The 20,943-nt window shown below is 41.2% G+C and overlaps 1 protein-coding gene across 1 annotated transcript; it reads right to left on the bottom strand.

Moving 5' to 3' along the window:
- Positions 1 to 16,710: 16,710 nt before the first annotated feature.
- On the bottom strand, positions 16,711 to 20,938 carry RPL6 (ribosomal protein L6). The gene is made up of 7 exons (XM_080374142.1): positions 20,813 to 20,938; positions 19,828 to 20,094; positions 19,636 to 19,734; positions 19,052 to 19,195; positions 17,997 to 18,045; positions 17,412 to 17,596; positions 16,711 to 16,906 (listed from the first exon to the last, which is right to left on the bottom strand). Exons 2-7 carry the CDS (start codon positions 20,092 to 20,094, stop codon positions 16,754 to 16,756), a joined length of 897 nt encoding a protein of 298 aa, XP_080230268.1. The 5' UTR covers positions 20,813 to 20,938; the 3' UTR covers positions 16,711 to 16,753.
- Positions 20,939 to 20,943: the final 5 nt, after the last annotated feature.

Raw genomic sequence — 20,943 nt, 5'->3', positions numbered from 1 at the left:
ACGGGAGCTGTGCTAGTACTCAGAAGAGAGAGAATGCTGAGATTTGAAGATTTTATGGCAGGTGGGACGTGGCAGCTGAGTTCTGGCAGTTGAGATAAGCTGCGCTCCCAAGGTTTCCTTGAAGGAATGGGAAAGCTGCTGAGGTTAGATTAGTCACAATATTTCATGCAAGATAGTGACTAGTGTTATTGTTTTGTTGCCAGAGTAGGAGTTTTACATTGTTTTCATTCATTCATATGAGACAGGAATAGAGAAAAAGGAACACAAAGCATGTTTGCATTTTAGTGGGAGTAACACTGAAAAAAATTCTGTCTTCAGATTTTGTACTGCCATGGTACTAGTTGAATACCTTCCACAAAATCAATACAAATAGCAGAGCTGGGAGTAAAACAGGATGTTCACTTCACAAGCAATACTCATGCCAGGAAGGCTTGTCAAACAGAAAGGATTTGCACTGTTTTGTAGAGGTGGCCGAGTTCTGGATATATCTGTTGTTCTCCAAAGGACTGTTTCCTAAGCTGGGTAACCCCAGGCTGAAAATTCTTTGTCTCCAGCTCTCACGTGCTCTTTCCAAGGCCTTCTGGACTGCTTTATCCCAAGAGGAATATGGTTGCCACAGTAGCTCCCAGATGGAGAATCAGAGTTTGATATAGCTGTCGATTCAACCCACTAATTGCTTTGAAATACAAACCAAGGCCTTATATTTGAATAAGGAGCTGACTCAGAGCTAGAAGAGAGGTATGTGTAACTCTGGATGCACTCATACCAGGCTAAGCCCAGAAAGAGGTGCATGGCTAAATTATATACCAGCCAGAGGCTGTGTTTTGTCATTTGACTGTGGGCTGGTGAAAATTCCTCACAGCAAGGATCCTGATACACAGGTTTCTCTGTGGTAAGTAACTTGAGCTGCCCCTGAGTGAAAAGCAGGCCACTTAACTGTGAACTGGAGATTCTGCAGACATATTAGAAATCCCTTTTAGCAGTATTTCTCTGAAGACATCCCAAGCTGAACAGAGGGAATGTTTACCATTTTATAGTTATTTATTTGCTTATGTGGAGTTCCTCTGAACTGTATCGATTTGACAATTCAAAGTTAAAATTCAGTTATTGAATGAATCTAATGCCATAAAATTGAGAAATGTGTCCTGTCCTGCCTCAGTGCAGTAAATAAAAGAATTACTAGTAAATGTAAGATTTACTGAATTATTTCAGATGCCCATAATTTGGGAATTAACAGTTTGTTGTAAAATCTGCAAGCTTACATAGCATGGAATACTGAGATGGCTTTCTACATAACATTTTCAATATTTGGGCGCTGTAATGAATTCAGCAAATGTAATGCAGTTTGTCTGGCATCTGCTGCAGAAGATGTTGTATAATATAATAAAAAAAATACATTATTTTTGCTCTGCATGTCACCAGAAAATGTCAGCCACTGTAACTTCAATGTAGCATTCAGAGGTGTACTGCAACAACTACAAAGAAGTCTTGTACTACATTATGGGACATGGTGTGACTCAAAAAACAGACTAGAATAACTTTGTGACACAAATTAAGCTGAAGAAATACGGTCCTTAAGTTGTAAATAGGTTTGTGCAGAAAACCAGTCTTTTTTTTTTTTTTAAATTATTTTTGAGCATATGGGTCAGCTGCTTACAGCTGCTGTGGCTGTCTCTCGTCTGGTGGCTGATTCTGGAATGAGCTTCCTGATGTGCAGGTCTCTGGTCCTGCAGCAGAATGTGCCCTTGTGCTTCTTTGTGCATCACAGTTACTGAGGTCTAGCAGAAGATGCTCAGGGTCTATGGGCAAAAATTCAGTTCTGCAAGCTGAAAGTGGAAATTCAGTATTCATGCTTCAAATTGACCATGTGCCTATTATGTAATGGAATTTAAAGGAACATTGTCTCACCCTCCAGATTAATTTTATATTGACAGTTATAACGTATGGTGGAAATTCTTTCCATCCTGAGGCTTTGCTGTACATCTTTCTGTTAATTTAGAAATGTCAATTTCAGTTTTAATGACCATTGTGGCACTAAGAAATGTATGAAACGGAAGAAATAGTTGCTATTTTTATGTGGTCTGCAATAACCAGATTTCCATACCCTGAATCCTGGCTCCTCTGCCTGGTACATGTTATTTAGAGAGCCCGAATGCCATCATTAATAAGGCCACTATGCAAAGAATACTGGCATTTCTTGGCACACTAGCTGTGATAAAAAATACAGTTTCTTCATTTTTTTCCAAGTAAAACTTAGAAAGGACTGAAGTGGAAAAAAAATCAGTATTTGACAGAGAAGAAAGAACAATCTAGACAGTGAAATAAAATGATTTCAAACTTCAGAAATGTGTTTTAATTACTAAGGAGACATATTCAATAACCTCTGAAAAAGACTCTGACTGATAGCAAGTTAGGCTTGAGGAAGGAAGCACAAATAAGAAGAGTTTTTAATGAAAATGAATAAGCACTATTTTATCATAGGGAACATGAGTATGAATCACCTATCTCGCAAACAGCCTTAAATTGGACATGAAACAAATGTAAATTATAGAATTGTAATAAAACTGCTGGAATGTTTTCTTAGAGGCATTCTAGTCCAGTGTTGTGATGCAAGCTGTGACAACACTTCTTGTGACACACGTCCCATCTGGAGTGATGGAGACTCCACCTGCAATCTATTCCATTGTTGAATTGTCATTACATTTAGGGCATTTCCTAATGCTTAATTGAACTTGTGTTACTGTAATTTAAGCCTTTTCATTTTTTTCAGCTTTTGCAGGTCCAGAGAACAGTTTTTTTCCTTCCTCTTAAATGCAGTCTTTTTCATGTGTGAAGGCTGTGACAATTCTGCTCCATCATCTCTGTATTAAACAATCCCCGTTCTTTCAAACTTTCTCTGTTGCCCATGTACTCTGGAAGTCTGATCATTCTCCTGCTCTTTGGGATTTCCTCCAACTTGTCCACATTGCTCTTGAGCTGCTGGTATTTTAGATAAAACCTTACCACCATGAAATGGTTTGAACAGATTCCTGTGTCTTTGATGCAATACTCCTGTTAAGTGTCTCAGTATCATCTTTGCTTTCTCTGCAGCTGTATGATATTGTTGACTCATACTGGGATTGTAAATGAAATAACAACCTACTTTTAAATTCTGTTTGCAGTATTTCACATGCAGAAACAAAGAAAGCTGGCATTTAGCATTACTCTCAGAAATTTCATGTCTCATTTTCTTATTCAAGAATTTAACGCAAGTAGCCTTTTATGGAGGGAAGTATTTAAGTGCTGCCCATCAGTGAGGAACAGTGGTTGGGAGCTGAACAGATCCCTTAGTGGTTGTCCTGAATTTCTGAATCTCTAATGTCTCAGAAGACTCATTATTAATATCCCAAAATAGGTAGGTTTTAAATACAGCTATTCGGTACTGTTTTAAAATTCAACCTCCCTGAAAACCGGTGCAACAAAATGAGGAAAAAAATAAATGAAAAAAACTCTGCTACAATATTCTGCTCAATATTGTAAAAATATAAATGTAACAAGGTGGATTTATATAATTCATACCAATTATTACAAGATCCACTTTAGAAAGTGTTTCTCAGGGTTTGTAATGTTAAATTGACAAAATCCCTAATAACTTGGCTGAGATCTGATGATTTCAAAATTGGTTCTCTAGAATGAGTTACAAAAACGGTGGTTTCTTGGATCAATGTGTGCTTCAAGATTGGCTGTGTCTTCTACGTCTTGTGAAAGAGAGGAGGACTGCTTGGTAACGCTATTGTAATGCAGCAACTGGTCAGCATAGAGATGGGGCTGATATTTAGACGCAAACACAAAATATATCTTTCATCAGAACTATCTCTAGCTTCATATTTATGACATATTTTACATGAATTTTTATTTTAAACTCTTGGAAAAAGACAGTGTCATAAGCTGGTTTTCTATGAGACTGTCAAGAAAGTTGGAATTTCTACATTTGGATTTCAATAATTTTCTATAATTTCCCAAGTAAATTGGTTGAACTACTAGTCCTGCAAATCCCCATGTTTGAGAGCTATTCATTGATAACCAGAAAGAATTCCAGTTCCTGACACAGAACATACAGACTTTTGTTTTTCCTTGTTGGAGCATCGCCTTGTTACTCAAATATGTTCTTTGTTCCAAGGCAGACATCTAAAATGTCCATTTTTTTGCTATTTTGTGTTAAAAGACCTCAGCTTTAATTTTAGTAAAATCACTATAAGTCCCACTTGGAGTCGCATTCTATATCATAACTTTAAATCTCTGATAGTAAAAAATGAGACCAGATCCGTTAAACATGTTAAAGCCTTCTCATCTTTAAACAGAAATATATTTTCCTCCTTTACATTAAACAGTATGAACACAACCTGTTTTACTTCACGCTTGTATTTTAAGTGGAATTACAATGTAAAGTCATCCTCAGTATATCATGCAGAAAATGGGATGCATTAACCTCTGGATCACTCTGCTGTCCCAGTGCAGGGTCCAGGCGAGCGGGACGTTAACTCCCTGTCCACGACTCCTACAGGAGGTGGGTGTGGTGATCTGCTGGGGTTTGTGTCTGATTCATTAGACTCCCTGAAATGTTCATTCAGTGCTGATTGAATGTTGTCAAACCTGCCATCAGACTTCCTGAGGGAGGGTAAGTATGTTCACGTCATGTGAGGGATGGGGATAGCAGCTGCAGCTGCATCGCAAGGTGGGGAAGCACCATGCCTTGTCCTTGCAGGTGTTGAGGAGGGGAAGAGCTCTCTCTGGCCAGGCTGCCAACACTCTGCTGTTGGGATATCTGCCCCTGGTTAACTACGCAGCTGGTTAACTAGCTGGTTAGCTTCAGGGGGTTGGTGGGGAGGCTGAGTTCGTGTTACTTTATGCTCGAACAAGAGCTGTAATGGACAAGACCTGTGTTTTTTACAAAACTTACATCCCTGGGAGAAATGAGTTCTCTCTCCTAGTCAGGATGGCCCTACACAGACATTGCCTCAAAGTTCACTGAGAACTGGGCAGAGTTATATGGAATATTTATCAAAGATGTTTAATCCCAATCAGAATAAAAAGCTGAAATGTTGACATTTGCAATGTAACATTTCAGGGGAAAAAGTACATTTTGAGACAATTAACTTATTTCAGTTTTCTTTTTATTCCAATTTTACTTTATATCATGTAAGATTTTATTTAATCCATATGTTGTTATAATTTATTTTTATTTTATATAATTTATTAATAATTTTGATGCTGGATAAAATTCGCATTGAAATGAAAACTCAAAGTATCTGTTTTAACATTATGCTCTATTTTTTTTCTTACTTCAATTAAGTTCTGTTAAATATGACTTATTCACAGGATGAGTTGCTTTCATTTACTGGCAAAATTTCTGCCAGCTGTAGATTTTCTTAAAATCTACCATATTATTAAAACTTCCTTAGGGACAGTCTGTATAGTGTTGCAGAAAAATATTGTTGTGACATCTACAGGAGCTTATATTTTATTTATAATAACTTATCCTTATTTGTATCATTACTGGCAACAGAGGAGATTTTTTAATTATAGTACTTGTGTTCTAGTACCTTTTTATCTCCTTTTTACACCCCATTCATCCCATTAGAACCACAAATAAAAATTCCTGGGAGAAGCTTCCCAGTACATCTTTCTTTCATTCTCACCTTGGGATGAATGGTCTGTACTGGCACAAAGCCATGAATATGGGGATGATTATATCTACTTTTGAAGGTATCTACCCAATCTGAATTTGCTGAATTCTGACAGACACCAGACAGTTCTGTCAGTCTTTTGGTTTTTTTCCTTTCTTTTTTTTTTCTTTTAACTTTTACATTGTCAACAAAGCCTCACTGAACTGAACTGAGCTGGTAATTGGAAGTAAATGAAAAGTCAGAAGAAAGGACAGGTAGGCCAGTGTGATCATATCCTTTGTATGCTAGGGGAACGAAGTATTTCCCATCAATTGTAGAGGTCAGGTCAAGAGATATAGCAATTAACTACTATGGGTATTCTGTAACTTACATTTCTTACATAAATATCCCATAATATATGTTTGTCTCATGTCTAAATAATTGCATCAGACTTCAGTGTTTTTCTGCTACAGTAATAATCAGCCTACCCTACATAACCAGATTTTAAACTATTCCAGTTCAGGAGCTACACTTTGTAGATGAGGATGCTTTTCCTCTAGACAAAGCAGAACTTAATAAAAAAATTGAAATGAGTGCATCTTGGCTTTTTCATTTCTTATTGATAGAAGTCTTAATTTGTTACAGCAAACACTTTAGGAATAAAATAGATTGTAAGTTTTCATGGCTTTTTAGAGTACCAGGAAGTCAAACTATCTAGGAAAGCTAGTTCAATTTCATTCATATATCTCAGCCTAAATCCATCATATGGTAAGGTCAGGAGTATTTTGACATTGAGAGTTTAAAATATATGTAATAAATACAGTAAAATCAAATGTATGAATAGATAAGTGGGTGGAAAGCAGGGATTACTATGGCTGGTAAGAATTTGTCAATATTACTTATTTTTTCTTATTATCTATAATTCCATAGCAGCTGTAAGCTTCATTCAAAAACAAAACCTTACTGTGATGTTTTACAGACACGGAACAGAACTGCTTGAAAGCTAAACACGAAGCACCGCTTGGATAGCTGCATTTGGAACTGATCACTGTGTTTCAAGAAGCCCATGAATGGGCTGAGGAAAGTCTTGCTGAGAGAAATCAGGCATCTTGAAAACAGAGCCCCTGAGGAAAGCTTGAAAGGATTTGGTAAGTTCAGTCTTGAGAAGAAAAGGCAGAGAGGATGCATGGTAACAAATGTGGGAAGGGATGAAGCAGGGAGAGAAGCAGCAAGCTGCTATTGACAAGACAAATCATGGGCTTAAACTACAGCTGGGGAGATAGAGGGCAGACATCAGGAAACGTTTCCCATTGGTATGTCGTGTTCAGCAGGAGACTGGACTGCCTTCTGAGGCTGTGGGATCTCTGCTAACGGAGGGCTTTGGCAATGCACTAGGCAAGTATCTGTTGGGTCAGATGGGGACTTAGCTGATCTCATGGTGCAGGATTAGATGGTTTTCATAGCTTATTTGATATTTTTTCTATTCTGTTCAAAGTAATTTCCATACCCATGTCAGAGAGAAAGCAGAAGGACCTGCAGGAAGGAAAAAGAAAAGAAAAAAAAAAACAGTTTTGGGAATGTCATGTAATAGCTTGTCCACAGAAAGAAGTAGTGATGGACTGAATGATGGAGGAATTACTCAAAGGTGGCAAAAAGCAGAATTTTGCCAGCTTGCTTCCATCAGCCATGTTTTGTAGGTGTCATCCAGAATGAAAGGCCCGAGGCAGCTGTTTGCTACAAAAGGCTAGAGCTGAGTCTTTACATACATTTTAGATAGATAAAGGTATGCCAATCCTAACAAAAATGTCTACTCAGTCACTCATGCCGAGTTAGCAATATTGGGAATAAACCCCACAACTCATTACATGTTATTCATCCAAAAATGACTTGCCTTTCATAAGCACATCTCTAAGTGAGGATAACTTGTAAGGGTGTTACAAAAGAGGTAACAGTGACTAGAGAGTCTGAAACAACAGGACACCAAAGAAAAGAGTCAAAGCAGGTTTTTAAATGAGAATTTTAAATGAGGTGGCTTCTGAACTTTTTTATCTTTCTCCTTTACTTGAAATTCACAAATCAGATACAATATCTTGTGAAGTCTTAATTAGCAGGTTTTCACAGGCATTGCGGGACCGCAGCACCCTTTTTCCTAAGAAAAGGAAGCCAGGTCAGTGAATCCCTGGCCAAAGAAAATGCTATAGTCTGTACTGGTTTTCTCTTCAATGGTGACAGGCATTCAAAACAAACTTAAAACTGAAAGCCACTAATTGAAAACTGAAACCATGCAGTGCAAATTGGAATGCCCTTTCCTCTGGGGAGAACAATTTTTCTCTCTGTGTGGTGGTGTTTTGCAGCTGTAAGTGCCCACATCTCCAAAGGTGCTATTCCCATACTGCTTAACTCTCCTTCCTTCCTTTCTTGAAGCATTTCTACTGTTCTTTCCAGTATCTCTTTTCTATAATTTCCAGCAAATAATCTACTTTTAAAGGAAAAGTAAGAACCATTATACAATAAAGTCAGTGAGTGAACAACTAGATGGGATATAAATATGAGTGAGACAAACAAAAAAGGATATAGATGACTACTGTGGTTTTGTTAGTGATGTTGCTGATTTCTGTGAGAGGTGCAGTCTTCTTATGCTCACTATGACTCACCTGTTTTTCCCTCTGTTCCTTACAGCCAGATGGCATAAACCAGTAAAGGCCAAATAATTCATCATTCCACAGACTTGTGATGGACTGGCCCCAAGATGAAGCCAGGATGGTTGAAAATCTTTTCATGCTGCTACAGGTAGGACAGTTTCTTCACTTGTAATATTGTAGAGTTTATGAATGCTGCAGTGGCATGTCAAGTGCTAATGAAATCCTGGTATTGACAGGCAAAAGTCAGTCTTTTCTGGAATTGTTTTGTAAACCCTTGACTTGACGCTTAACAACATAGCAGTGTTTCTTTAAAAAGAACAACATCACAAGCAGCCTACAGATAAACCATGAAGAATGGTTAATTGCCCTTCAACTAAAATAACTCCATGAGCAATCAATCAACGGAAGAATTGAAAGCAGCACTATCTGTCAGTCATCCAAAGCCAACTGACTATTTGGAGGACTATACCAGTATCACCACCTTCATTAGATTATTGGTTCACAAACAGACAGCATCAGCCTAGCCTTTCACATGCAACACAGTGACCATATTACGTGTATTGTCCTCATTCTTCAAGATGGTTGTCATATGGCTGTTGATTGAGCATGACAAACACACAAAATAATCCGTTTCTTAGGCTTGATTATCCAACCTAACCAGGCTTGGCACAGTGGCCAATTGAGTGACATGAAAAGTTGCATTTTGGGGTGACAGGATGGGAAGAATGATACAAATTCTAATGAGAATTCTTATAAATCCCCAGGAGACAGCTGCACTGACTGGCTCATGCTGGGACACCCTTCTCAGGTACTTGTGAAATCATCTGTTTTTTCAAGTAAAGCCAAGCCACATAATTTGTGATGTTATTTGTGTTATTTTCATTTTTCTGATTCAAGCTGGTAGCCACTTTGGAGATTCATGGATTGCCTGTGTTAGAAGACAGTTACATGATGATGCTAGATGTTGCCTTGATGAAGTCCTTTTTATTTACAAAGCATGAAAAAGTCCTTTTCTTAGAATGTTAGATTAAATTAACCACAGATTTTTGTGCACAGTGCTTTGACCAAAGCCAGTATTTTGACAAGAAAAAAACCAACACCAAACCACTCTCAAAGTTTTCTCTTGCATCAGCAGTTGCAAAATGCAGTTTCCTTTTTGTCCCTCTATGTTCCTAGTATGTGCATGTTTGTTTTTTTCTCTCACACAAACACAAAGCTCCAGATTTCAAATGCCCTTTTTGCACTTTCTGTGTCAATCCAGAGAGAAGCCATGTGAATAATGTGCAATGCACAGAAGCTTTGCCATGTGCCTGTCATTTGAGTAATAGTTACTATTGTTTCAGTTCTCTGATTCTAGAGGGGCATTTGTTGGGTTTTTTGTGTTTATTTTCAGAAACAGTTATGGTTACCCACCATTTTCTATGGAATACCATGAAACAGATCTTCATTTCAGCTTAGCAGGACATTCACACCAGTAATTTGAATACCATTTTTACCTCAACATCTCCAGTATAACATTTTGGGGGTCCATCATTCTTTTTAGGGCCTTTATATTTCCTTGTTCTGAAAAATAACCTTCCTCCTTTGTATATCAAGCTTGGCGCCTAGGACTGGTTTAGTACATTTTATCTTTGTATTTTATTTCCTCATGTGAAAATGGGCATTTTGAACAGTAGGATACCATGTATAGCACATGGTTATATCTGAAAGCCCTAATTTTAAAACCAATTACATCCTAAGTGCATCTGTCAAGTGAGTGGAAAACCTCGATATCAAGTAGGCCTGACAAAATAGATGAAGATATAATTGCTTCTGCTTTAGTCTCCTGTTTTCTTCCTGAGGTTTAAAGCCTTCCCTAGTGCTACTTGGTGTGGTTCTCTGCATCCCACTGACTTGCTCCAATGGACTGAATAAATCATTTTACCTTTGTGTACAGTTTCTCAGTGTTATAATGGCAGTTTTTACCTCTGCTGGGTGTCACAAAGCCAATGTGCTCAGTGTACATGAAGTATGAGAAGTGGTTTATTAGGATCATTAGAAAAAAAATCTGCAGGTAAAGTGCTAGGAACTACTAATTGGACAAAATGCAGAAACACAGAATGTTACCAGAGAATAAATCTTTTTCTGTCCTGTCTGTACAAATGTAACGGACTACATTCTGTGAAAAATGACTTTACCACTGAAAAACAGGAATAGGAAAATGTTTGTTCCTCATGCCACCTCTGCCAGTCTTCAACATGACACAACTTTTTTATTTTTCAGTATTAAATATTGATATGATCTTAGTAGGGGAAGATTAGAATAATGGATCAGGCCCCATCAGTGTCATCCAAGCATAGACTTTTTACTCTTTTATGTATTTTAGGGCATTGTCATAAATTGTATGTCTGCAGAATTTTTTCAGGACAAGAGGAAATGTCATCAAGTTGTGCCAGGTGAGTTTTAGATTTGTGATTAGGAGAAATCTCTTCACCGAAAGGCTGGTCAAGCATTGGCACAGGCTTCCCAGGGAGGTGGTAGGAGTCACCATGCCTAGGAGGTGTTTAAAAAACACGTAAATGCGGTGCTTAGGGATGTGGTTCAGTGGTGGATTTGGCAGTCTGGGGTTAATGGTTGGACTTGATGATCTTAAAGGTCTTTTCCAACCTAAACGATTATATGATCCTATGATTCTAAGTTTAAAACACTTCTTGAGAACGGGTATGAGAAAGTGTTACTGCTGTTCTGCAGGTATATGAACACTGACTTCACTGAAATTAAGTTACTTGCTCAGGATCACACAGAAAATCAATAAAGCTAAGAAAAAAAATTATTTTCTTTAATCTCAAGTAGTATTTTGACTACCATGCTTCCTCTCTCCTTATCATTATTACTACTAGCAAGTATTTATGTCTGGTATAGTGTGAACCATGGTTAGGTCATAGAAGTTGCTGGCTGTGTGTACAATCTATCATGTGAAGTCATTTCCACTGAGAAAGATAAACATTGAAATAATGGGGGGAAAAAACAGGATAAAATGAGCCAAAAAAGTCAGTCAGCTGACAAAAACATTTTTTGACTCTTCATCTGCGAGAGGGCTGAAATTGGTCTGATCTAAAAAAAAAATAATCTGCAAACAAGAAACAATGAAAAAGCAACTAAACATGAAAGAAGTGTCATGTTTGGTTGTTGGCAAGCACGTTAAATTCCACATGTAACCATCACAGACCAACCCTCTTCCATGACTCAGTGTAAACGTTGACTACGGCCAGTGGGACTGGCTCGCTTTGTTCAATTAGTGGCTTCCTGAACAATGAGGAAAAAACCAGTGAGAACTATTATGAATAAGATCCTTATAAAAATACGGATTTAATTATTCTAATTGCTTAAACAAACAGTTGTCAAGTGCTTAGTGCAGACTGTAATGCAGGAGAGCTGGAGAAATCAAATTAACAGATAAATAGTTCTGCTTTTCCTGCATCCTCACATCCCACACAGGTCACTGGGAACTTCAGATGCTGCCTCCAAACCAGAACAGGAGCAGGAGCTCATAATACTGTACCTATATGATTAAGTCAGTTATGTGACCTACTATTTCAGGACGATAATGATGGAAGAAAGTGTAGTGGAGTTTCTAACTCTCCTGTGTAGTTCTAGATCTCTTAGACTAAGCTTGGTCTGTCTTGTAACAACGTAATAGCTGATAAAATCATAGAAGCCACTGATAATTGTAGATTGGTATGCTGCTTAATCCCCTGAACACCACAGGAAAACAGTGTGACCTCCTACCTTAGTGGAACTTGAGGAGACCTCATTAACACAGCCTTCACAGTGAGAACTCTTCACAGGGTAGAACTCTGCTGCCCAGTTTCAAACTGAGCAGGGCAATTGCTCACCTGGAGTTAGAAAACTGTAAAAACCAGTTTTGATCTTAAAACCCAGTTGATTTTAACAAGGAAAGACCAGGAAGCCCTCTGCACTGAAAGACAAGAAATAAAATGTACTGAAAGAATATGCAGAGAATCTGGAACAAGTTCTGTTAGTAAAATCCATTTGGATGGGGTTTCTAATGTTTGAATCGCTTGAAGTGTAATGGGAATCAGCATTCCCTTGCACTTGCTAGAGGGAGGCTGCCTAGGCCAGCTCTTTTCTGTGAAGTCTCTCAGATGATCTTGCCTGCATCTTCTATGAGGCTAAAGCAGAGCTTCTTCCAGGTGGTGAAGACAAAGAAACTGTCCCCAAATTCTATTTATTCCTTATTGAGCTTGTGGGGAGATCCAGAATGCCTTTTTGCAGAAGTGAGGCTGGGTATACGGGTGGCAACAGTTCTGTGAACCACAAGGAGAGGAAGGGCCAGGACCGGGTGTAAATATGCTGGGAGAAAAAGGTTTGGCTGCCCCGGTGTGACAAGGCACCTCAAACACTGCGTTCAGCTTTGGGCCCCTCACTACAAGAAAGACACTGAGGCGCTGAAGCACATTCAGAGAAAGGCAACAAAACTGGTGAAGGGTCTAGAGAACAAGACTGATGAGGAGTGGCTGAGGGAACTGGAGTTGTTTAGCTGGGAGAAAAGGAGGCTCGGGGAGACCTTCTCGCTTTCTACAACTACCTGAAAGGAGGTTGTAGTGGGGCTAGGGTTGGTCTTTTCTCCCAGATAACAAGCCATAGGACAAGAAGAAATGGTCTCAAGTTGTGCCAGGGGAGGTTTAGATTGGATATTAGGAAAAATTTCTTCTCCAAAAAGATTGTCAAGCATTGGAACAGGCTGCCTGGGGAAGTGGTTTAGTCACCATCCCTGGAGGTATTTCAAAGATGTGTAGAAGTGATGCCTAGGGACATGGTTTAGCGATGGACTTGGAAGTGCTGGGTTAACAGTTGGACTTGACGACCTTAAAGGTCTTTTGCAACCTAAACCATTCTATGATTCTATAGCATAGGTGAATGGGATAGCTGATCACTGGACATCTGGACATTTGGCATATTTTCCTCAACACCTGGTGAAAATGGTATGTGTGGTTGTCCTGTAAAAGCACCTTCATGCTCCAGCCATAGTGTCTTCTCTTAATTAGGGTTAAAACCAAGTCTCACACCTGAGATACCAAAGCTAATGTTCCATAAGTACTTTGTCTTGCAAATAAGCCTCATTTCTCCTAAGGATCCTAGTCCCAGAAGCAAAGCTACTGTCTGCCTCCCTGAGACTGCTGGCCACCACAGCAGTCAGGGCATAGCCTCTCTGTGCTGGACTGAATCCATCAGGTCATCTCACAGAGGCAGCTAATAGGTAAAAATAGGTGTCTGTAGATAAGTCATTGCATCTTATTACCAATTCCCTGAGAAAGCCAACATCCCTCTATCTTTCCTCTCAATAGGACGCTTTATTATAATTACATATCACTTTATTAGGCAGCTGAAGCAAAGAGCACATTTCATGCTAATGAAGTGCTGCTGTGGTTGAGCCTGTCACTATTTTTGGACCTGCACATCTCCAGCACTTTTGATTGGGTGACTGAGGCTTTGGATGTCTCTAGCTTCTTCTGTGGGGGATGCACAGTGGAAAGCAATGACTCAGCTAGCGAGGACTGCAGAACTGTTTACATGCTCAGAATGAGAAAAGCTGCAGGACAGCGAGAACACACACAAAAGCTCTTTATGTGATGGAAGTATTTTTCAGGTAGTGGACAGTATTATCTAGACTAAAAAATCCTTCTGAATATTCACTTTGTTTCTGTGTTGGCTATCTGTACAGTCCTTGTTTTTCCTTTCTTCCATCCTTCATCCCATTTCAGAAGAAAAGCCAGCTTTCACAGCACTCAGGGAAAATATTTTAGAGGTTAAGAGAAAGACAAATCCCAGCTGTCCACTGGCTGCCTCTCCTTACGGAAGATGGGGATTTTGCTGTTGCCATTTTCTGCAGAAAAGCCCAAGGAGCTGCTCAGCACTGTGGAGGCACGATTTGGTGTTAAAATTTAACAGCTAGCACCCCCAAAAGCAGGCCTGCTCCCACACCCCTTTGTGCCGACAGCAACATTCATCTGGTCCCACAGTGACTCAGTTCGGGGATCTCAACCAGCAAGGAAACATTAATTCCTCCCTCTCTCTCCCCACCTTGCACGGCTATGTTATTGGTCACCACCTTGTCAGAGTGACAGGGCCGGGGCGAGGGAGGCAATGCAGCACACGAGGCCATTTATCCATACCAGGACCTATTAAGATAACTGAATTAATTACCAAATCACTTCCTGACAGCACACTGGAAGACAAAGCCTCCCCTTTCAGTAAACAAGGTTAATGGTTCCAAGTACCATTTCATATATTCTCATACACAAATGAGGCATGTGTCAGAGCAATCAGCAATTATTGACAATACCATTTTATCTAAATGTCTGGTTATGCTCAGACCAGCCCACAGGACTATTTTGTTACTACAACTTCCCCATTCCAGAGGGGAAGGCAATGATGGAAGCACTAGTACCTCTAAAGACTGCAACTGCATGACCAAATTTGTTCGCAGACTTTGCAGTATCACATGCTGCTACAAACTATTTTGACCCAGAAGTCTCCTTGCTGGTTTTGGACTTTTCCCATTTAAGTGTTCCCACATACAATTTTTACTTTAAGTGAGCTTTCTAAGGATACAGGGTTAAGATCTTTCTCTGGTAGTATCAGTAACCTTATCTTAGTACTAGCAGTGAGATGCATGGAACATTTTTCTCTCTTTTTAGAGCTGATTTATGTTAACAGGCCAGTCCCACCACTGCAGCAAAACCTCACATCAACTTAAGAAACCTCTGACTATACCTATTATTTACCAAACCACATAAGACGTAAGATGTAACTCATCACAGACATAGCTCCGATGACAGTGAAAAATAAGGAACATCCTCTCTGAGCACCGCAAGGCAGCAACACGAGCTGGCCACGGGCTCTGCATTTGGACACAGCTTATTCACTGGCTCCCTCTGCTGAACCACACTAGTATGTTGGTTATCAAGACGAAGAATGTGGAAGAGTAAACCAGTGGTAAATACTTCTGTAGTATGTACATCAGCCACCTCAGCTAAGGACAACCACAAAGCCAGGTATTCTGCTGGTGTCCAAGTTTTTTTGTTGGCTCTGGAGCACTTGAAGCCCGATTCCTCCTTCCCAATGAATGTGGTTAGTACACGACATGCCAGCTTCTACCTCAGCGAGGGCTGTATTACTCCTTTTTCTATCCCCTTTTCATGGAGCTTTTATGAAATCTCTACTCCCTGTCAAGTTTGACCCCATTGGCTACCTTCAGCTAAGAATTAATGGAAAGACAGATGGTGCAGTTATATAAGCCTTGTTTCCTGCATAAGTCTGGCTAAGAAACAGCTCAAGCATGCCAGATTTGTTAATATGTACATCCTCAGTTTCTGTAAGAGCAGAGCTATTACTGCCCAAGCATCCTCTTCCAGGTATCTGGTAACTGACCTCAACAGATAAAGAAAACAGACACGACTAACTTTCTCAACTCACTTTCTGCCAGTTTTTGACGTAGGAAAATTGCTGAGACTCTGGAAGTATCCCAGATAGAAAAATACTTGCCTTTCACAGAAACAATTTCTGTTTCTTAATTCATTTGTGAGCCTACAGAATTAAGTCACGCTTTTGCTTTTTTATCTAAGCAGGTGGTATTCTTCCCGACTGAAAGCGTTACATCCCACATGGATAAACAAAGAACAGGGGGGAAAAAAGGGACTGCGAAGACACATACATTCCAAATTTTGTTATGGTTCCAGGGATGATGTTACCCTGCAACACTCTGGAGTATTCCCAGTGTTTCCAATTCAAAACACAATCATAGCTCCTGGAACACCCCAAAATGTTGCTGTATTTGCTGAGGTTTGTGGCTATTGATGGATCAAAGCTGTTCATCAGAAATACAATTTCAAAAAATCTGCACACAAGCTTCAAAATGCTAATGAGTTACTGATTTAGCGGTGTTGCTTTGCCAAGACCTGGTTCTACACAGGATACCTGAAGCACTAGTTTCAGCACAGTAAGGGTGCAGAGAAATAGGCCAGCACAGACATGGGGCTGGATTTTATTCTGCAGTGTGTCCTGATGGGTAGTCAATCCAGCAGTCATATCTACTACTTCTGAAAGAAAATCTGTTGGGGTTTGGTGCATGTTGTGTTGTCCCCACGCCCCCCCCCCCCCCCCCCCCCCACTCATTCACAGTTAAGAATACTGATTCCTGTTTATACTACGTAGTTAAAAAAACCAAAGCCAACAACCACAAACCCCAAATGAAAGAAACACCAAAGCCCATAAATCCAAAACCTTATACACTCAAAATTCTAGTATCTATGTACAGCCACTCAGAATTCCATGCCACAGGCTTATCTGTTAAACAACACACCTTGCAAGATTTATGCAACACGTTCTATTACGGATTGCAATGAAGAGACCAGAAATCCTTGCTTTTTTCCCTTCAGATTTAATGTGGTGTTTTCAGAACAGTTAGAACACCAATTTGTGAGGATAGACTCCATTTGAGAGACAAAATGTAGAACGCAGGTACCCACGGAGCTGAGGCACCTTCTTGATTCGTGCAAGGATCTGCGAATCCACTGCCTTCTGGTCTGACTTGCGTTGCTCTGTTATCTCGTATTTCTAGAAAGTACAAAGAATAATGTTAAAATCCTGCAGAGTGACTTCAGACTCTTCTACGGAGATGACAAAATTCAGGGCAAACCCCAAGTCTGGCGTTTTCAAGAAATTATTTCTCCATTTGTTCTAAATATGGGAAAGGTGGTAGGAGACCGGAGGTGGCAGAGAGAACTGAAGCCACTGTTTGGCTTATGTTGCAGATAGCAGAGCCAGCAGCATGCTGTTGGCAGGATCAAAACACTAAAGGTGTTTCTCGGTCAAAAAAGATATTTAACTGGAATAATCATTGCTGCTGTTCTGCTAGGGTTCAAGCAGAAAAAAATCGCCAAATTTTAAAGGGGTTTATCTCAGTGCTGCTGTATTAATTAATTGTAGTGAAATTACCTCACTTTGAGGACCACTTAAAATTCAATTGTCCATTTGTTTCATGGTATTTCCCCTCTTTCCAGCCTGGCTTTATATTAACAAAAGCATGGAAAAAGAACACACACACACACACGCTTCTTACTTCTTTCTCAGTGTCAAAGATCTCGCCTTCCTGGTGCTTGGGCTTACGCAGCCTCTTCTTCTTGAAGTACGCATCAGTGAGATGCTTGGGAATTTTCACTCCAGAGATATCAACCTTTGTAGATGTAGCAATAACAAATTTCTGATGGGCCCTACGCAGAGGGACACGATTAATAGCCAAGGGTCCTAAAGGCAGAGGAAAGACAAAAGAGAGAACAAGGTTAGCTTTCCTGGGAACAACCACTGCTTTTACACTGGATTTTTGTGGTGTAGGAGAGGACTAGTCTCTTCCAGAGATGCCTACAGCTAGAATCTGAACAATCCACAAAGCCCTTCATCACAGCCTCTAGAAAAGCCAACAAATGCTTCCTGATCTCTTCCAAGTACTCAGATATTGAAGCTTAATTCACCTCCCTGGAAAAACAAAATGTGATTCCACGTAGTTACGTGAACACATGATGTGCCATACCACCTGTGGGAGGATCTGCAGCACTACTGACCAGAGACAAACCTGAACTTTAAAATCCCCAAATCCACCTCCCCACCCCCAAACAAAAATCATCACAGTTTATAATTATTTTTTTACCTGTAACAAGCAAAAGGCCAGTATCAAGCTGCTTCAAGAAGACAACACGCTGAAAAGACAGGAGATGTGACATCAGTCCTCAGGTCCCAGCACTCTCAAATACTGCAACCAAACCAGGACCATCCCACCTCGGCCTGTCACTGGTGTCGTGTCAGCATCGATAAAGCATCCAGGCACGGGTGCAACAGTGTGCCTTGAGAAGTAACCACCACCTAAGCCAAACTACCGACATTTCTCACAGTTACCTCATCTACGACAGATCGCAGCTCTCCACATGCTTCATCATTCAAGGCTGAGCAAAACCAATTAGTACATTTCTTTAATCTTTGCCTATTCTACAGGATGACAAGACAGCCATCCTGTCACCCAAATTCTTTGTATGAGGTAAAGGCAGGAACAAGATAAAAAGAAGATAAAGAGGGGCACCACAACATATCACACTGTCACAGCCACCCCCCAATTGTGTTTTAATCTTTCTGGTCATGTTCTCCTTTGAACAGCATTCTTTTAAGTAACGGGACATTAAAGCCAATAAATTAAAGAAAATAAAGGATGTCAGTTAAGACCTATTAGTAAACATCATTAAGACTAAGAACACATCTTAATATAACAATCAAGTGTTACCTTGATAATTAGTTCAAGATTGAAAATGTAATTCTTCCTTTGCAATACCTAGTCTGAGGTCCTTGTTGCAACAATAAGAAACAGGCATCGCCTCTGCTATTCTGCAGTGCAAAGTTAGCTTGACACAAGTCTACATCTTTTCTGCATTGCAGCAAGACTCCCTTAATTTTGTCTAAGCAACTGGACTAGCCTGTTTGCCTTCCAGCACAGTGTAGAACATTAGTTCATAGGACTGTTTTCCCTAAAGACAAGAGAAAGCATCTAGACAATTCACAGGAAAACTGATTTGCAGATTTGTTATCTAGTGGTTGAGCAGAACCCTGTGAAATTGGCTGGTAAATTCATGGTACCTCAGCTCAGTCAAAACAATTTCAGCACAGAAATGCTGCAAAGCCACTCTAAGAGTCAGCAGGAAGGACGTTCCCGATTACCTTGCCCCTGTGACGGCCGGTCAGAAGGATCAGAACAGTTCCTGGAGTAATAGAGGCCCGCAGCCGCCTCTTGTGCTGGCAAAAGGGCTTTTTGCCGTGACTCAAAAGCTTGCGAGGAACATCTTCAGTGGGATAGTACCTGGGCTGGAAGAAGAGAAAAACAATGTACTACCCTGTATTCCACAGGACAGAAAACTTTCACTACAGTTTAGATTCTTTCTTTCGTAAGAGATACTGTTTCCCTAAAGATGACTTCTGGAAGATTTTTCTTCTGCTGCAACCAGCAGAACACACTGAATATCTTCTGTAAAATTATGCAGCAGTGAAGTTCAGACCAGCTCTGTATTTCTACACGTGCTTCTGCTTCAGCACAGCAACACAAAACGGCAGAAAAGAACCCACTTGTGCCTACTGGCTGTTTTCTAAATGACCAGCATCTCCCCAAGAACGACAGTCGCTGGGTCTGTATCTCAAGGATATAACTGCTGACAGTTGAGTGAAGCATGGCACCAGGAGGCACATCACCTAGTCAACAGTTACACCTAACAGCATTAAAGTGCAAACATCTGAGTTCTTTTCCTTACCATTTTGCGGATTTTAACCACACGGCTGCCTCCATTCTTGTCTCCACCCACTGGCTTGGTGATGGTTGCACGTGGCTTTTCTTTCTTTTTCTTTTCTATCTATAGGCAAGGAAAAGGGAAAACATAATGACATTTCAAACCAAGATCACCATGAATATTGTGATTATTTAAATGCCATATTTATTGTCCTACCTTTGTTTCTGGAGCGGTGTACTTGCGCTTGTACAATGCTTTTCTGGCATACATGGCTGACCGAGAATATCTCCCGATACCTCGGGCCAGGACAGGGTTACGGCTGGCATGATGCCTCCTAACCCTCTTCTTCTTGTCACCTGCTTCCTTCTGGCCTGTCTTCTGCTCAGCTGGCTTCTTCTCAGCAGCTTTTTTCTTGCCTGGCTTCTTCTCACCAGGCGCTTTTTCGCCTGGTTTCTTCTCACCGGGCGCCTTCTCACCCGCCATCTGTGGATGCAAATAAAACAGAAATTATGACTTGTATTACAAGATATGCAGAGGAGCATCTAAATCACAGAAACAAAATTAAAGAATCAGAACTTGATCCTGTATGCCATTCTAATAGCTGTCAGCCACCTCTCGCAGCCGTGGCTGATCAGAAGTCAAAAACCATTCTGCCCGCTGCACGCCCATCCGTAACGTGGAACGCTCCTCCGTGCTACAGCAGCTGCAAGCTCGCCGGGTGCACCGAAGCCCTCCCTAGCAGGAAGCCCCGGGAAATACCAGCACCTGCCGAGGCCGCCTCCGCCCCGAGGCTGCTCTCAGCCGCCCGGCACTCAGGCCTCCTCCGGCTCAGCCAGAGCTGCTAGGCCCCGCCACACCGCGGGGCTGCGCCGGCCTTCCACGGCTCGGCCCCCCGAAGCCTCCAGCTGCGGCCTCAGCCCAGCCCGGCTCCCACTTCTCCGCTGGGCACCGGCGCGCCCCGAGAGGCTCCGGCCCTGCCGGTCACGGCCCTGCTCGGCCTCCACAGCCAGCCGCGGCCTAGCCTGGCCGGAGGCGACCAAACCGGCCGTTCCGCCCCCATATAGGCGCCCGCGGCTCATCGCCGTCTCCCCGAGGGCGCCAGACCGAGCCCGCGCGCCCAGCGCAGCCCCCCGAGAGCTGATGGCAGCGGATGCCGCCCGCCGGGTCCCGGCCCTGCCCGCCACCGCTCCGCCATTCTTACCTTCCGGGGAGGGAAAGGGACCTACATCCGGGTACAAGTGGCCTAAAGAGAGAGCGGCGTCTGACGTCAGCGCGCCGGCCGCGGAGCACTCTGGGACTGGTAGTCCGGCCCGGCCCGGAGCAGCCCTCAGT

This window comes from Falco punctatus (assembly GCF_963210335.1).
Source record: "Falco punctatus genome assembly, chromosome: 1".
Taxonomy (NCBI): Eukaryota; Metazoa; Chordata; class Aves; order Falconiformes; family Falconidae; genus Falco; species Falco punctatus.
This window is presented reverse-complemented; position numbering and strand designations above follow the sequence as displayed.

Coding starts and splice junctions, on each gene's coding strand:
- RPL6 (XM_080374142.1), bottom strand. CDS start 20,094: ATGGCGGGTGAGAAGGCGCCCGGTGAGAAGAAACCAGGCGAAAAAGCG. Junction 19,196..19,635: donor TGGTTAAAATCCGCAAAATG/GTAAGGAAAAGA, acceptor CTCTTCTTCCAG/CCCAGGTACTATCCCACTGA. Junction 18,046..19,051: donor CCGGCCGTCACAGGGGCAAG/GTAATCGGGAAC, acceptor CTGTCTTTTCAG/CGTGTTGTCTTCTTGAAGCA.